This window comes from Lolium perenne, chromosome 2, assembly GCF_019359855.2.
Source record: "Lolium perenne isolate Kyuss_39 chromosome 2, Kyuss_2.0, whole genome shotgun sequence".
Lineage (NCBI taxonomy): Eukaryota > Viridiplantae > Streptophyta > Magnoliopsida > Poales > Poaceae > Lolium > Lolium perenne.
Window position 1 is genome coordinate 216758701 of NC_067245.2, and position 15787 is coordinate 216774487.

At 48.1% G+C, this 15787-nt stretch overlaps 1 protein-coding gene across 1 annotated transcript; it reads left to right on the plus strand.

Moving 5' to 3' along the window:
* Window positions 1-825: 825 nt before the first annotated feature.
* Window positions 826-3539, plus strand: LOC127334857 (subtilisin-like protease SBT1.7). The gene has a single exon (XM_051361399.2). The coding sequence runs from the start codon at window positions 993-995 to the stop codon at window positions 3324-3326; it is 2334 nt and encodes a 777-aa protein (XP_051217359.1). The 5' UTR covers window positions 826-992; the 3' UTR covers window positions 3327-3539.
* The last annotated feature ends 12248 nt before the right edge of the window (window positions 3540-15787 follow it).

Here is a 15787-nt window from a genome sequence, read left to right on the forward strand (position 1 = left end):
ACACCCCAACGATGAGGAAGATTTCGACAACTGATTAGTATGTGTGTCTCGAGTTTCAGTGACGAGTTCGGGTGTCTATGTAGTATATGTGTCTACCCTCATCTCATGTGTCGATCGAGGGTTCAGTGGTTTGGTCCTACATGAGTGTAGTTCGTTAAGTGTTTTGGTTCGTTACGGACCGCACGACTGATGTTTGGTTACGTTCGGGACCAAGCTTGATACCTAGACTGTGTAGCGAGGACTGTAATTCTGTGGCTTAAGTAATACAATTTCTATTCGCAAAAAAAAAAATATATATCACCGGATACGAAAATAATTATTGGATGTTAAATTTCCGATGAAATGTACAATACAAATGATTTCTTGAAAAACATCGTTGTGAAGATACCAAAGCGGTCAGGGACAGGCTGAGTAGTGCGGCACGCACGAAGATAACATATCTTGGAGACTTTGAGAGCATGCCCCCTATCGCCTATCGGTTTCCACGACTGACTGGACCTGAACGAAATGACGAGTGCGTAGCTAATTGCCTAGTAGACTGGATTTAACGAAGCGACCACCGCACAAGAAGGAGATGCTTATGCAGGGCGGCGGTATCGTGGGAGGAAAGCAAGATGAAATGGACGCACACCAAACGCGACTATGCGTTCGTGCCAAGCCAACGGCCGACGCCAAATGATTGCAACATACATACATCGACCAATGCAACATGGCACCCATCTGCACGGGACCCGGCTGTCTGAAACACCTCCTTTCCTCTGCTCTCGATGATCTTTAGAAGATTCTTGGCTAGTTTTCTAGCGACTCTCATGGAAGCCAATATGTATATAATGTATCCGGCAGGCTGCCACCACCGCCGCCGCGCTCTGCGAGTGCTCTCTACTCGTAACATCCACTCACTCTTCACCACCCTCAGTCTAGGCTGGCGTGCTGTCCATAAGACTAAGAGGAAGACGGAGCTCTGAGCTGAGCTGAAACATCTGTCTGACACGATGAATCGGGCTTTGCCTCTGGCTGGTGTAACCTTCTTCTTCATTTCGGTGGCGTGCGCGTCGGTGGCGGCGGCCGCGGCAGGCGACCGGCGGCCGTACATCGTGCAGATGGACGTGTCCGCCATGCCGACGCCGTTCACCACGCACGAGGGCTGGTACACGTCGGTGCTGTCGTCGCTGGCGGGCAAGAAAGATGAGGCGGCGCCGGAGCACCTGTACACGTACACGCACGCCATGACCGGCTTCAGCGCCGTGCTCACCGCGCCGCAGCTCGCGGAGATTCAGGGCATGGAGGCGCACGTGTCCGTCTTCCCGGAGACGTACGCGCGCCTCCACACCACGCGCACGCCCGAGTTCCTCGGGCTCGTCGGTGGTGGCGCCTCCGGGGGTAGCACTCTCTGGCCGGCGTCCAAGTATGGCGAGGACGTGATCGTCGGGATCGTCGACACGGGCGTGTGGCCCGAGAGCGAGAGCTTCAGCGACGCCGGCATCACGAAGCCCGTGCCGGCGAGGTGGAAGGGCGCGTGCGAGGCCGGGAATGCCTTCAAGCCCTCCATGTGCAACAAGAAGCTCATCGGCGCGCGGTCGTTCAGCAAGGCCCTGAAGAAGAGCGGCATGTCCATCGCGCCGGACGACTACGACTCGCCCAGGGACTACTACGGCCACGGCACCCACACGTCGTCCACGGCGGCCGGCAGCGCCGTCAAGGGCGCGAGCTACTTCGGCTACGCCAACGGCACGGCCACCGGCATCGCGCCCATGGCCAGGGTGGCCATGTACAAGGCCGTCTTCGAGGGCGACACCCTGGAGTCCGCCTCCAGCGACGTGCTGGCCGCCATGGACCGCGCGATCGCCGACGGCGTCGACGTCATGTCGCTCTCGCTGGGATTCCCGGAGACTTCCTACGACACCAACGTGATCGCCATCGGTGCCTTCGCCGCCATGCAGAAGGGAATCTTCGTGACGTGCTCGGCTGGGAACGACGGCTCCGATGGGTACACGATCATGAACGGCGCGCCCTGGATCACGACCGTCGGCGCGTCCACCATCGACAGGGACTTCACGGCGACCGTCACGCTCGACGGCGGTACCGGCGGCGGCGCGAGGAGCATCCATGGTAAGTCAGTGTACCCGGTGGGCACGGCGATCGCCGGCGCCGACCTCTACTACGGGCACGGCAACAAGAGCAAGCAGATGTGCGAATACTCCAGCCTCAACAAAAAGGAGGTGAGCGGCAAGTACGTATTCTGCACCGCCGGCGAGGGCATCAGGCAGCAGATGGGCGAGGTGCAGAGCAACGGCGGCCGCGGGCTGATCGCCGCGAGCAACATGAAGGACTTCCTGCAGCCGACTGACTACACCATGCCGCTCGTGCTGGTCACCCTGTCGGACGGCGCCGCCATCCAGAAGTATGTGACGGCAACCAAGTCGCCGCCCAAGGTGAGCATCCGATTTGCCGGGACGGAGCTCGGCGTCAAGCCTGCTCCTACCGTGGCGTACTTCTCCGCCCGCGGGCCGAGCCAGATGAGCCCGACGATCCTGAAGCCCGACATCGTCGCGCCGGGGGTGGACATCCTCGCGGCCTGGGTGCCCAACAAGGAAATCATGGAGATCGGCACACAGAAGCTCTTCACCAAGTACATGCTCGTCTCCGGCACGTCCATGTCGTCGCCGCACGTCGCCGGTATCGTCGCCCTCCTGCGATCGGCGCACCCCGACTGGAGCCCGGCGGCCATCCGCTCCGCCATGATGACCACGGCCTACGTCAAGGACAACGCCAACAAGGTCATCGTCAGCATGCCGAATGGGTCGCCGGGGACTCCTCTCGACTATGGCAACGGCCACGTGAGCCCCAACGAGGCCACCGACCCCGGCCTCGTGTACGACGCGACGGCGGACGACTATGTCAATTTCCTCTGCGGCCTCCGCTACAGCAGCCGCCAGATTACGGCTGTTACCGGACGGCGAAACGCCAAATGCGCCGCCGGTGCAAGCCTTGATCTGAACTACCCATCATTCATGGTCATCCTCAACAAAACCAAGTCCGCGACCCGGACGTTCAATAGGGTCCTGACCAACGTCGGCAGCTCACCGGCGAAGTACACCGTGTCAGTGACGGCTCCGGCAGGGATGAAGGTGACTGTGACGCCGCCAGCACTGTCTTTTGGAGGCAAAGGAAGCAAGCAGAAGTTCAGTGTCACCGTGCAGGTCAGCCAGGTGAAGAGAGCAGGAGATGACTACAACTACATCGGGAATCATGGGTTCTTGATCTGGAACGAGGTTGGAGGACACCGTGCTGTCAGGAGTCCAATAGTCTCAGCATTTGCTCAGTGAAGAGCAAGCAATTGCAGTATATCTGGAGCAAAAGTTAAATCCCGATAATAGGAAAACAATAAATATATAATCCTGACCAGAAGAAGTAACACATAGACTGAAAGGAGAGGAAAACACACTCCCGGTCACCGATCGATAAATTTAAAATTTGTAAATATTTTTCTCAACATATTATATTCTACTCAAAAAGAGTTATTAACATATATTCCACTATCTTGATTTGTTTGCTCCAAAATATGTAAATCTCTAAATGTAATAGGGTGTTAAATTATATGCATTATTTATTGGGTGTGACTAATTCTTGATCAGGCTCAATTGCAACCCACCTTGCAAACCCACAAGTAGCACGGATCACGAAACAATCTGAGGTAGTTGCAATCGCTTGATGTGTCTATACATTGGTGATGTGGGCATTACCATTCGGGTAACCAGCATTATGATACCTCCTATGACCCGACCAGGGGCCCATGAAGATCACCCACCGATCAAGGTGGGCCAATACGTCGGTTCCAAAGAAGAAGATTCATCCGAAGAAGGATTCTTGACGAACAAGGCAAGAAGACATTAAACAACGAAAAATTAGAAGTAGAACTCTTCGTAACCTAGTCGAACCCGGACAGAACTCTCAAGACCTGGCCTGCAATATAAGGGCCAGGAGAGGGTCTGCCGAGGGGGACAACAACGACAACAAATAGATTCACCACAAGTCTAGAGCTAGGTCCTTAGAAACTTAGCCTCTCGACGAGATCATAACCATAGCCTTCGGCTACCCCATTGTAACCCGATATATTCGATAATCAAGATCAGACAAGTAGGAAGTAAGGTTTTACCTCATCGAGGGCCCCGAACCTGGGTAAATCTCTCTCCCTGTCTGTTTGGTATCCGATGTCTCGTGTCAGCCTGCAGGATTTCGTCAACCCTAAGCCCCTAAAGGTGGGCATTGCCGAGGAGCACCCTCGTCAATTGGCGCCGTCTGTGGGAACACTGTCGGTACAAGGCACGTCATCGGCTGCTCCAGTCACATCAGCAACATTCGTGCTGGCATCACCAACACCTTCAAGCCTGAAAATTCGGTTCGTTGTGGATCCTTCGAGTTCACTCCGCGCGTCGAAGCGCCACGTCCAATTCCTTCTAAGTTACATGGCGGTATAGACGCGACCTTTGGCGGTGTCCACTTCATCGTCGATTCCGGAGGGTTTCTTCGACTTCCAAATTCAGGTGCATCAAGCTTGTTAAGGACTTCGGCTCCAGAAATCATCATCCCACCGATAGCTTCAGTGGATTCGCCATATTCGTTTGGCAACAACAACGGGAACAGCCGAAGAAAATTCGGTAGCAGAGAGGAGCAACGGAAGAGGAGAAGGGATCTTCGTTGTGAGGCAGATGGACGAGCTCCAAGTCGCCTCCACCAGTGTGGCAAAGGATGTTATAGTGTGCAATTAAACAAAAATCGGAGCCGCGCACCTTATCTGCCAGCTGCGGAACAACTTGTCGCTCCATGTTACTGGCATGCTTACATTGACCCGAAAAACAACATTGAGAAGGCTACGCATCTACTTAAAGATTATCGGTAGTTCCTCGATATTCAGAAGCTATGCGAAGAGCTAAGGTTTGATTCGGAAGCAAAGACTCGTTCGGTAGGAAGAATTACAACCGCTTACAATAATCCTCAGCAACAGCAGTATGTGCCAGACGAAGATATCTACATACCTACCGAAGTCGACCCCGCATCTCGAGGGAAAGTCAACATGATTCACAAGACCAGCTTTTCAAAGAGGGAGTCCAAGAAGTTCACGGGAGATAATGTTTGCAGAAGTGGCTATGGCGGCAGTACCCAACTATATCGATTGGTCGGATCAGAACATCCTGTTTAGCATAGAGGACCATCCGATAGCCGTCCCAAGGCCCGGTCACGCTGCCCTAGTCCTTGAAGCGCAGATCGGGGGATACAATATGAGCAAAGTGTTCATGGATGAAGGAAATGGTCTAAACCTTTTATTTGCAAGCACAATGAAAGCAATGTGATTGTCAGTCGATATGTTAAAAGAATCTGACACCGGCTTCCATGGCATCATCCCAACCCGACACGCGTATCCCCTTGGTAAAATTTCGTTGGACGTTGTCTTCAGCACCCAGCAACTTCAGAAAGGAGAAACTTGAGTTCGAGGTGGTAGACTGGAAATCACAGTACCACTCCATCCTCGGCAGGCCAGCGTTTACCAAGTTTATGGCTGTTCCTCATTATGCGTATTTGAAGCTGAAGATGCCAGGCAATAACGGGACAGCAATAATTGTTCACGGTAGTTTTTCTCGTTCTGATAATTGTGATAGAGATTTCCAGAAGATCGCCTCCAAGTTTGGAGTCAGGGAAGAACTCAATGCACTTGACGTACTCACTGACCATACACAGCCACCTGCCGATAATCGGAACGCAAAATCTGACGAATTTGAGCCGCCAAAGAAGCAAAGAAGCATCAAGTGCATCCCTCTAACCCGAAGAAAACAATCAATGCATCGGCAGATCTTACTGTCGCATAGGAAGGCGCGCTCATCGAGTTTCTCCGTGAGTGCTGGGAAATATTTGCATGGGAACCATCCGACATGCCAGGTATTCCCAGGGAACTCGCTAAGCACGCCTCAATGTTGACCCCAAAGCTAAACCTGTACAGCAGACGTTACGTCGTTTTTCAGAACTGAAAAGAAAAGCTATAGGAGAAGTTAATCGGCTCTGCAAAGCTGAGTTTATTCGAGAGCTCAAGGAAGCCGAATGGGTAGCTAACCCGGTCATGGTGCCGAAGAAGGATACGAAAACACTTCGAATGTGCATCGACTTCACGAGCCTCAACAAGCATTGCCCGAAGGATCACTTCCCGTTGCCACACATCGATCAAATAGTCGACTCCACAACAGGCTGCGATCGCCTCTCGTTTCTAGATGCTTATTCAAGATATAATCAGATCAAGCTCAAAAAAGAAGACCAGGAATTAACAGCGTTCATTACACCGCATGGTGTTTACTGCTACAACGTCATGACTATCAGACTAAAAAATGCAGGTGCAACTTATCAACGGTGCATGCAAGCTTGCCTCGGGGAGCAGATTGGCCGGAATATCGAGGTTTATATCGACGACATCATCGTCAAAACTAGAAACGCCGTGATGCTCATCGACGATCTGAGAGAAACTTTCGACAACCTTGATCGATATAAAATCAAGCTAAACCCGAAGAAATGCTTCTTCGGAGTACTAGGAGGCCAATTACTCGGGTACTTTATTTCAGCCAGAGGAATAGAAGCTAATCCTGTGAAGATTAAAGTTTTCCTTGACATGGAGCCACCAAGGACTCTACAATAGGTGCAACAGCTGGCAGGGCGGGTAGCAGCTCTCAGTAGATTTATTGCAAAGCTATGAGAAAAGGCTCTACCTTTTTATCAGTTGATGAAGAAGTCAGAAAAAGTCCAGTGGACAGCAGAGGCTCAAGATGCTTTTGATAATCTGAAGAAGGTTTTGTCGACTTATCTGGTCCGTGTTACTCCACGAGACAGGGAGCCGATGTTACTATACATCGCGGCAACCGGTCGAGTCGTCAGCACTGTGCTTGTTGTCGAGCGCGCGGAAGAAGGAAAGATTCATGGCGTACACCATCCTGTTTATTACCTCAGAGAGGTACTTACACCAGCAAAACAACGGTATCCACATTACCAGAAATTGGCATATGCCGTATGTATGACAGCACGAAAACTGAGGCATTACTTCGCTGAACACCCAATTGTTGTCGTAACTGAAGCTCCATTGAAGAATATACTCACCAATCCAGATGCCACAGGTCGTGTATCTCAGTGGGGCATCGAGATAGCTCCACATGATATTTCTTACATCAATCAAATAGCCATAAAGTCTCGGGTCCTTCCAGATTTCTTTGTCGATTGGATTCAGTCGCAAACTCCTTCTGCACCTGATATGTCAGGTTCTTGGACTATGTACTTTGATGGTTCGAAACGAAGCACAGGCGCAGGGGTAGGAGTAGTGTTAATTTCGCCACAAGGAGACAAGATGAGATATGTGCTGAGAATGAATTTCTCGTTACCAACGAATAATGAAGCAGAATACGAAGCATTATTGCATGGTATGCGTATGGCCAAGGCATGTGGACCTACTCATTTGGATATTTATGGAGATTCAAACCTTGTGGTTCAGCAGTCGATGAATTTATGCGACGTTATTAGCGACAATATGATTGCTTATCGCCAGATGTATCGATCAATGGAAGCCAAGTTTGAAGGTTGTGAGCTAAAACCTATCGGCAAAGCTAGCAACGAGGAAGGAGATGCATTGGCAAATATTGGCTCTACATGCTCTTCTATCCCAGATGAAGTCTTATATGAAGTAATTACTCAATGGTCTATTAAAGTAAAAACTTCGGCACCTCCTGAAAAATCGGCTGCTGACTCTGGGGCTACGCCTCAAGACGATGTTGAAGATATTATTGGTGGACCTAAACAACAAGTTCTTCTCCTCGAGCCTTTGTGGACTGAACCTTTTCTGGCATACTTATTGGAGCAACGATTGCCAGATGATCTAACAGAAGCTAGATGCATTGTGCGACGATCTAAAGCATTAATTATAGTAGATGGTGACCTTTATAAACGGAGCATCTCTCGCATCTTCCAACGGTGCATTGCCATCAACGATTGAAAGGCCCTGTAACGAGGGATACACGAAGGGACGTGTGGCCATCATGCAAGCAGTAGAGCACTTGTGGCCAAAGCTTTTAGAGCTGGGTTTTATTGGCCAACGGCAGCAGCTGATGCGTGAGACTTAGTTCGGAAGTGCGACCCTTGCCAACGTTTTGCACAAAAACCACACGCACCTGCTACGGATCTAATGACAATACCTTTGGCATGGCCCTTTGCGCAGTGGGGACTTGACCAAGTTGGTCCAATGCCAAAGTCATCGCCTGGTGGTCATACCCATCTATTGGTAGCAGTCGACAAATTCACCAAGTGGATTGAGGCCATACCAGTCACCAATCAGACAGCCAAAACGGTTATCAAGTTGTTCAAAGGAATCACCTGTCGCTTTAGTGTGCCTCACAACATCATCACGAACAACAGAACAAACTTCGATTCGAAGGAATTTCATGAATTTTGTAACAATAATGGCATCAAGCTCAAATTCTCCTCGGTTGCACATCCTCAAACCAATGGAAAAGTGGGAAGGATCAACGGCTTAATATGCGATGGCATTAAAAAGTGTCTCATAGGTGCAGCTGGAGCCTGGGTCGAAGAGTTACCATCAGTACTTTGGAGTTTGTGGACTACACCAAATATGTCAACGCAATATACTCCCTTCTTCCTTGTATACGGAGCTGAAGTTGTTCTACCTGCCGATGTTCGCTTCGAAGCACCTCGGGTGGCTGCATACAAAGAGAAAACCTCTGTTCAGGCATTACAAGACGTTGTGGACCTTGTTGATGAGGCTCGAGATATTTCCCTAGCAAGAACAACAGTATATCAGCATGCCATACAGAATTACCACAGTCGAAGGGTGCGCACTCGAAGTTTCGACGTCGGCGATCTAGTACTACGATTGAAGCATAAAGGACACCTAAAGCTTGAATCCACATGGGAAGGACCATACATCGTCACTGAAGTAATCCCAGGAGGAGCTTATCGTCTCAAGAATCCTACTACAGGAAAAGATGTTGGGAACCCATGGAACGTTGCACAATTGCGTCAATTTTATGCGTAGGACTCGACCTTTTTACTGCTTCCTTTATTTCTTTTACAATAAGGCTTCTTAGCCACTATTGGAGCAATGTATACCCCAGTTACGTTCTATGAATAAATCTCCTGGTTCAGCTTATATGATTACCTTCTCACCCGAACAAAAGTTTGGGATCTTCTTACTGGCTACTGCTACTTCCATCGGGAGCTCTGGTTAACAACGCGTCATGGCTTACCCGGCAATACTCGGGGGCTGCAAGATTTATTACAATTTCGGTATTTACTATTTACTCCCATCGGGAGCTCTGATTATCGACGTATTACAGTTTTTTCGGCAATACTCGGATGTTGTAGTTCTTATCATGGTTTTCGTCAAGAGCCTCAAGGAACATGTGAGCACTACAATTGATGAGAATCTTCATACAAAGGTAGTTCCACCAAAGTCTCAAGGAACATTCGAGCGCTGCAATTGGTGGAAACAATGCAACATATGAAAGGCTCACGCCGGTGCACCGTATTACGAAGCCGAATAAGAGCACAGTTCTTTCGTTTACTCAAAGGATGTCGCCCTTACAAACATACATGCGACCTTGCAAAAATTGCGATTACTACAGGGTCGTCGAGTGAGCAAACTGACATGATCCCTCAGTTGCCTTCGACAAAATAAAAACAAAACGAGGTTTCGACTGGGCTTACGGTTCATCGATTCGATATGATGTTAAAAAGAACGTCAACGGCACAGGATGCTGAAAAAGAGCATCATTTCTTACAACGCAAGTTCCTCTTAAAGAAGAGTGATTTATTTCATAAAAATTACAAAGGCACACTGTGTGCAAGGATAATTAAGAATTTCTATCATGATGATGTTCCCTGGTCTGCTTGATTCTTCAAATCTCTTTCGGTACCTACCTCCATCCTAGAGAGAATGATATAAGCAGGATGTCTAGATATGGGGTAATACTGATCAAGTCTTACACTAGCATTAGCTATGGATTCTAAATCCATTGTCGGATGACAAGCTAAAACAGAAGCAAGTGCTAGTTCGGCTCCAGCAAGAAGTTATTTATGCATCAAAGATTGAATTCTGGTAGGAGTCTTGAATCGACTAAACAAAGCCGATAGAGTCTCGGGTGCTGGATCCAAAGGAAACATGGTCTTCCATACCATGGTCAGATGAGCGTGATACTTATCAAAGTAGTAATGTACCTTCTCAACCCGATACTCGAACTTCGCCACGGTTACGGCCTTTGACCTATCTGACCATAACTCACACTTCGGGTGAGATATATCGGTCATCGCTGCAATCTTCTTATGAATTCGCTTGTTTTCTTATGATTCATCGAAAGCAACGACTTTTGAAGACAAAAAGCAAGTTAGAAGAAGATTCTTTACAAATACCAATAAAACAAAAGGGTGATTGAATGCTTACAGGTTAGGCTCTCGGTAGCCACGCGTAGGCGATCCAAAGCATGATGTTCGACTGTTGTGGCAATTTCGCTCTTCTTTTTCACCAATGATGTCATAGCATGAAGACCAGCCATATCTTTATTCAATTGGGAAATCTGATTGCGCGCGCAGTCGACGCACAAGTTCCGATTCGTTGACAGCAGAAGAATTCGAAGAACTCTCGACTCGGGAAGAAGTCGAAGGAATCTGCACCAAGTTGTTTAATATGCATCCTCAGAAAATCAGTGAAGGAAAACTATCAAGTGCAGAAAACTCCCATCAGGAGCCATCAACATCTCTTCATTCAAAAGGTTATGTTAAGAAAGTTGAGTACTGACAATAGAGTCAGCGTAATTCATTACAGAACAAAGATGAGATAAAAATATTCAAGATTACAACTAAGTGAATCAGTGAACTCAAGATGCTTGAGTTCGTGCAGATGATCTTGGAGCAGTCTCGGATACAGCTTTTTTCTTCTATCCATCAACTAGCTTCAAGAGTCGACTTGTGCACAGTTGAGCTGATTCATCGAAAGGGGCAAGGTCGACAAGAGAACCATCCGCGTCCGTTGGTAACGCCTTCGACAGTTGCTCCAGTTTTTACTCTGGACCGTGCCCCATTAAGAGTTGAAAAGCAAGAACCGCTCCATAGAGACGGGAGCGACGCTTTAGTACCCTAATTGCGCTGCTGGAGTCGATGAAGAAGGTATTCGCCAGCTCTCCAAGTGTTTTGTTCTGATCTAGCCTGGGAAACATCATCGAGAATAACTTCGACAGAGCTCCCTTGGCCTTCTTTAAGAGATCTTGGATTTGATCGCTGGACTCGACAACAAATGAAAGAGAATCCGACATAGAATCCATCTGAAGCTTGTTCGTACGGTCGACAGGCATGTCGGCAGTATCTAGAATATCATGGAAGACAACTCATTACAACGATAAAATATTTTGAGAAAAGGAGAAGCAGACGAGCATGGAGAAATCTTACTTAACAAACTTTCAATGGATTTGCGAAGAGCGACCTCTTTCTTGTCTACTTCAACGAAAGCCTTGTGCCTCGACTCCTGCTCCTCCTTCATCATCTTCTTCAGATTCTTCAATTCAGTTCTTCCTTTAGGCTTGCATTTTCGTTCCGAGCTTTGTCTGTTAGCCTGTTCACTTCTTGCACTTGGTCAGCTGAAGAATTAGCAGCCTTGCAGAGCTGGATGTTCTCTGGCTCTAGTCGAACGAATTGGTCGGCAAATTCTACCACAATGTCCATGAATTGGCTGCAGCAAGAGAATCAAAGGGATACGTCAGGATATACAACAAAGCATATCTTAACCTATATTTGGCTCTGCTCAAAGCCAATTATCGGCTCGGGGGCTGCTGGATACTACCTACTAAAAGAAATACTTACATGATTACTCAAAGATGGAGGAACAGAGGCGCTTGCCGAAGGAGCAACCGTAGAAGCTTTAACCTTGGCTACGGCTCTTCTTGGCGGAAGATCGGCAGTAGGTTCATCTTCAGCAGATAAAGGCGTCGACTCCTTCATTGATTCTGGATTCTCAGAGTGCATTCTTGCCTTCTTTGGAGGAGGAACATCTTCATCTTCATCAGAGCTATTCGAAAAAAATATGAATTGTTATAAAGACAAAGATTATCAGGAAATATGAGAAATAAAACACGAGAAAAAAGAAACTTACATGAGTGATATCAAGTCGTCTTCTTCGGTGAAGGGTCCTGACGAACTTCTTGGTGCTGGGGGAACCGAGGCTTCATGAGAAGGACTTACATTAGCATCATCGTCGTTATGTCCGCTAGGACTCGACTCCGATGTGGCCATCAAATCTTCATTGATTCTCCTACGGCGCCTGGAGAGAAGTGCGTCGTCGTCAAGAGCCTCATCACCCGAAATATCGCTATCCTCGATCACATCAGGATCATATTCAGTCTCTTCAGTAGCATCATCATCTTCGGGAGCTGCACCACTTTTGGGTATTGAAGGGTAGCATTGGACGATGGTAGATGGCTGTCGAAGGCAAAGGAAAAGTGTTAAAATTCGAAGTACGAAGAATGACGTTGATTACAAAGCAATTGAAAAAATACCTCTGAAGGAAGATGATCAAAATCGAAAGGACGGTGAACCAAAGTCATGGCAAAGACATCTTTTTGACTGAAGCAAGTTAAGTGTCTTACTTCATCCCAAAGTTCGCTCTCTGAGAAATCATCTGCGCGGATTTGGGTCTGGTCACCGGCACCTGTGTATTTTCAAAATGGATGCCTCCTCGACATCGCTGGTTGCACCCGACGCTGCAAGAATAACGTGACCACTTCGGTTCCGCTCATTGTTTGACCTCGTGCACTCTTCAGATCCAAGATCTTCTCGTACTGTTGGTCGGCTACCTCGCTCTCTTCGGCAGTCAAAATATTTTGCCAGGATTTCTTTGGCACTGCCTCGAGGACGTCTTCGAATGGTGGCAGGTTGAAGCGCTGGCCTGATGTTGGGCGGTCCCGAAGGTAGAACCACTTCTGTCGCCAGCCCTGAACGGACTCCCTCATCGGAAAGTTGAAGTAATTAACCTCTTTTCTAACAACAAAGATGATGCCACCGACCACATGGGGGCCTTCGCCTCCACTGTGACGTTTGACGTAAAAGATTTTCATCCAAAGACCCTAGTGGGGTCAATGCCGAGGAAAGCCTCGCACATCGTGATGAAGATAGAGAGGTGGAGGATGGAATTTGGGGTCAGCTACCAGAGCTGGATCCCGTAGGAGAAAAGTAGGCATCAGAGGAATTCGTGGGCTGGAAGATCAAGCCCACGATGCAGAAAAGCAACAAACATAACAATGAAACCCTTCGGGGGGCTTCAGGTGAGAAAGCAGAACCTGGGTGAACAAAGTCTGATTCGGTGGAGGAGATGAGGCCTAGTGACCTCAGCTTGTTCTCATCACGCTTGGAGATGGTGGACGCCGCCCAATCAAGATTGGCGGCAGCGCCCGATTTGCGTGATGTTGTGTAGTCCTTGCCCTTAACAGCACCTGCGGTAGCACTGGAACTGTCGGTTGCCCTCCTCTTGCCCATGGTCGCGCGAGAGTCCTTGGTTACAGAAGTAATGGCAAGGTGGAAGCAAAGGAAGAATATGAGCAGTATGGAGGCGTAAAGGGTTAAAACTACAACGCCCCTCTTTTTATAGTGAAAAATGGCCGAGGATCGTGGCCGTTAAATTCGCATTATGGGGAAGTGGGCAAGAATCCAATCGCACACGTGTCACGAAGGAAGAGAAACCGGCGGCCCATTACCCCCACTACGCACGCCAAACGAGGAAACGCCTCGATCAATGCGCAAGGATCAGTCATTTCCTAATTGATCGCGCAGGAGTAGGGTGGGCCCGTTAAGTCAAGCCCTATCAACCGAGCCGCCGCAGAGGCCACGTCACGGATGATGTCATCAAAAGTATCGACTCCTCATAGAGCGTCCGGAGGAATCTGTAAAATCGAGTTGCTTGACTTGAGTCTACGCACGGTTGCAAGCATCCGTCCCTAGACTCGGGAGCGCTGGACGCGCACCCGATAAAAACTATTGAAGACAAAGGGAAACGAACTCGAAGACTTCAGAAGATCTAGGATCAAGCTCGGGGACTTGATTCTGAGTAGGGTAACGTTGTTTTGCTATCGGCAATTAAACATCATCGATTTATCGAGTAAAACTGGGCACATTATTCCAATCCCTTACGTACTATCATTTTACATGGCTTCACTCGAAGTTTTGAAGGACCCGATATAGAAGAAAATATCGGATGATTACGACAACTTGCAGAAAATATCGGCAGCAGAACATTCGAGTAGTACAACTTGAGGCTACACACGGTTGCAAGCATCCGTACCTAGACTCGGGGGCTACTCCCATCGGGAGCGCTAGACGCGCACCCGATAAAAATGAACTTCTGATTTCAAAATGCTAAAAAAGGATCAAGTCTTTTTTGGCAACTGTGGACATTCGATAGAAGACAATTTTAGTCCCTCCCCGAAGCTTTACTTTGGCAAGTCATTCGGGGGTTACTGATGTGGGTATTACCCTTCAGGTAACCAGCATTATGCTACCTCCTATGGCCCGACCAAGGGCCCATGAAGATCACTCACCGACCAAGGTGGGCAAATACATCCGTTCCAAAGAAGGAGATTCATCCGAAGAAGGATTCTTAACGAACAAGGCAAGAAGACGTTAAACAAGGAAAGATTAGAAGTAGAACTCTTTGTAACCTACAGTCGAACCCGGACAGAACTCTCGAGACCTGGGCTGCAATATAAGGGCCAGGAGACGGTCTGCCGAGGGGGACAACAACGACACAGATAGATTCACCATAAGTCTAGAGCTAGGTCCTTAGAAATTTAGCCTCTTGACGAGATCATAACCATAGCCTTCGGCTACCCCATTGTAACCCGATATATTCGATAATGAAGATCAGACAAGCAGGAAGTAAGGGTTTTACCTCATCGAGGGCCCCGAACCTGGGTAAATCTCACTCCCTGTTTGTTTGGTATACGATGTCTCGTGTCAGCCTGCAGTATTCCGTCAACCCTAAGCCCCTAAAGGTGGGCATTGCCGAGGAGCACCCTCGTCAGTGAACTGCTAACGCACGTTGGCTAGTGCCTCTTACTTAACATGATATCATAGTCCAGGATCTTGAGTTTGAGTCCTGAGTTTCGCAATTTATCCTAAAAATAATCATGGCCCATCAATACATTTATAGGCCCCTTGAGTCGTTGCATCGGCTAATACATCTCACGTAACACACCCCATGTTGGCACTCATGAATAGCATGAATCAAGTGGCAATCCAACGGCTCAGTTTTTTTTCACAGTTGCAACCCCATTTAAAACTAGAAAAATCTCAACCACGAGTTTGCAACTCATGTTGCAAATCATGGTACCACAAATCACAATGCAATCCTATGGTTTAGAAGTCAACTGAGAAATAAGTTGATTGAGAATTAGCAACACCGTTATTTATTATGCTTGCTTCAAAATCTAAAATGTTTAGTATGTTCTCTATCAAGAATTGTTGCCAGGTACCAGTGTACACCATAGATAGAAAGCTTTTTTTCATTGGAAAATTAATGAAGCTGTGATTGTGTGTCGTTTCAAGGTTCTTGACATTTTCATGGGGATCTAAATAAAAATTCATAAAGTACAGTGGATGAATTACAGTACATTTGAATAATCTTTTTCATGAATCCAAAAAAGGAAAAAAAATGGTGCAGCACTTGTGTCTAACCAACTTCAGTCTTGTACCTTCAAAACTATAAGTA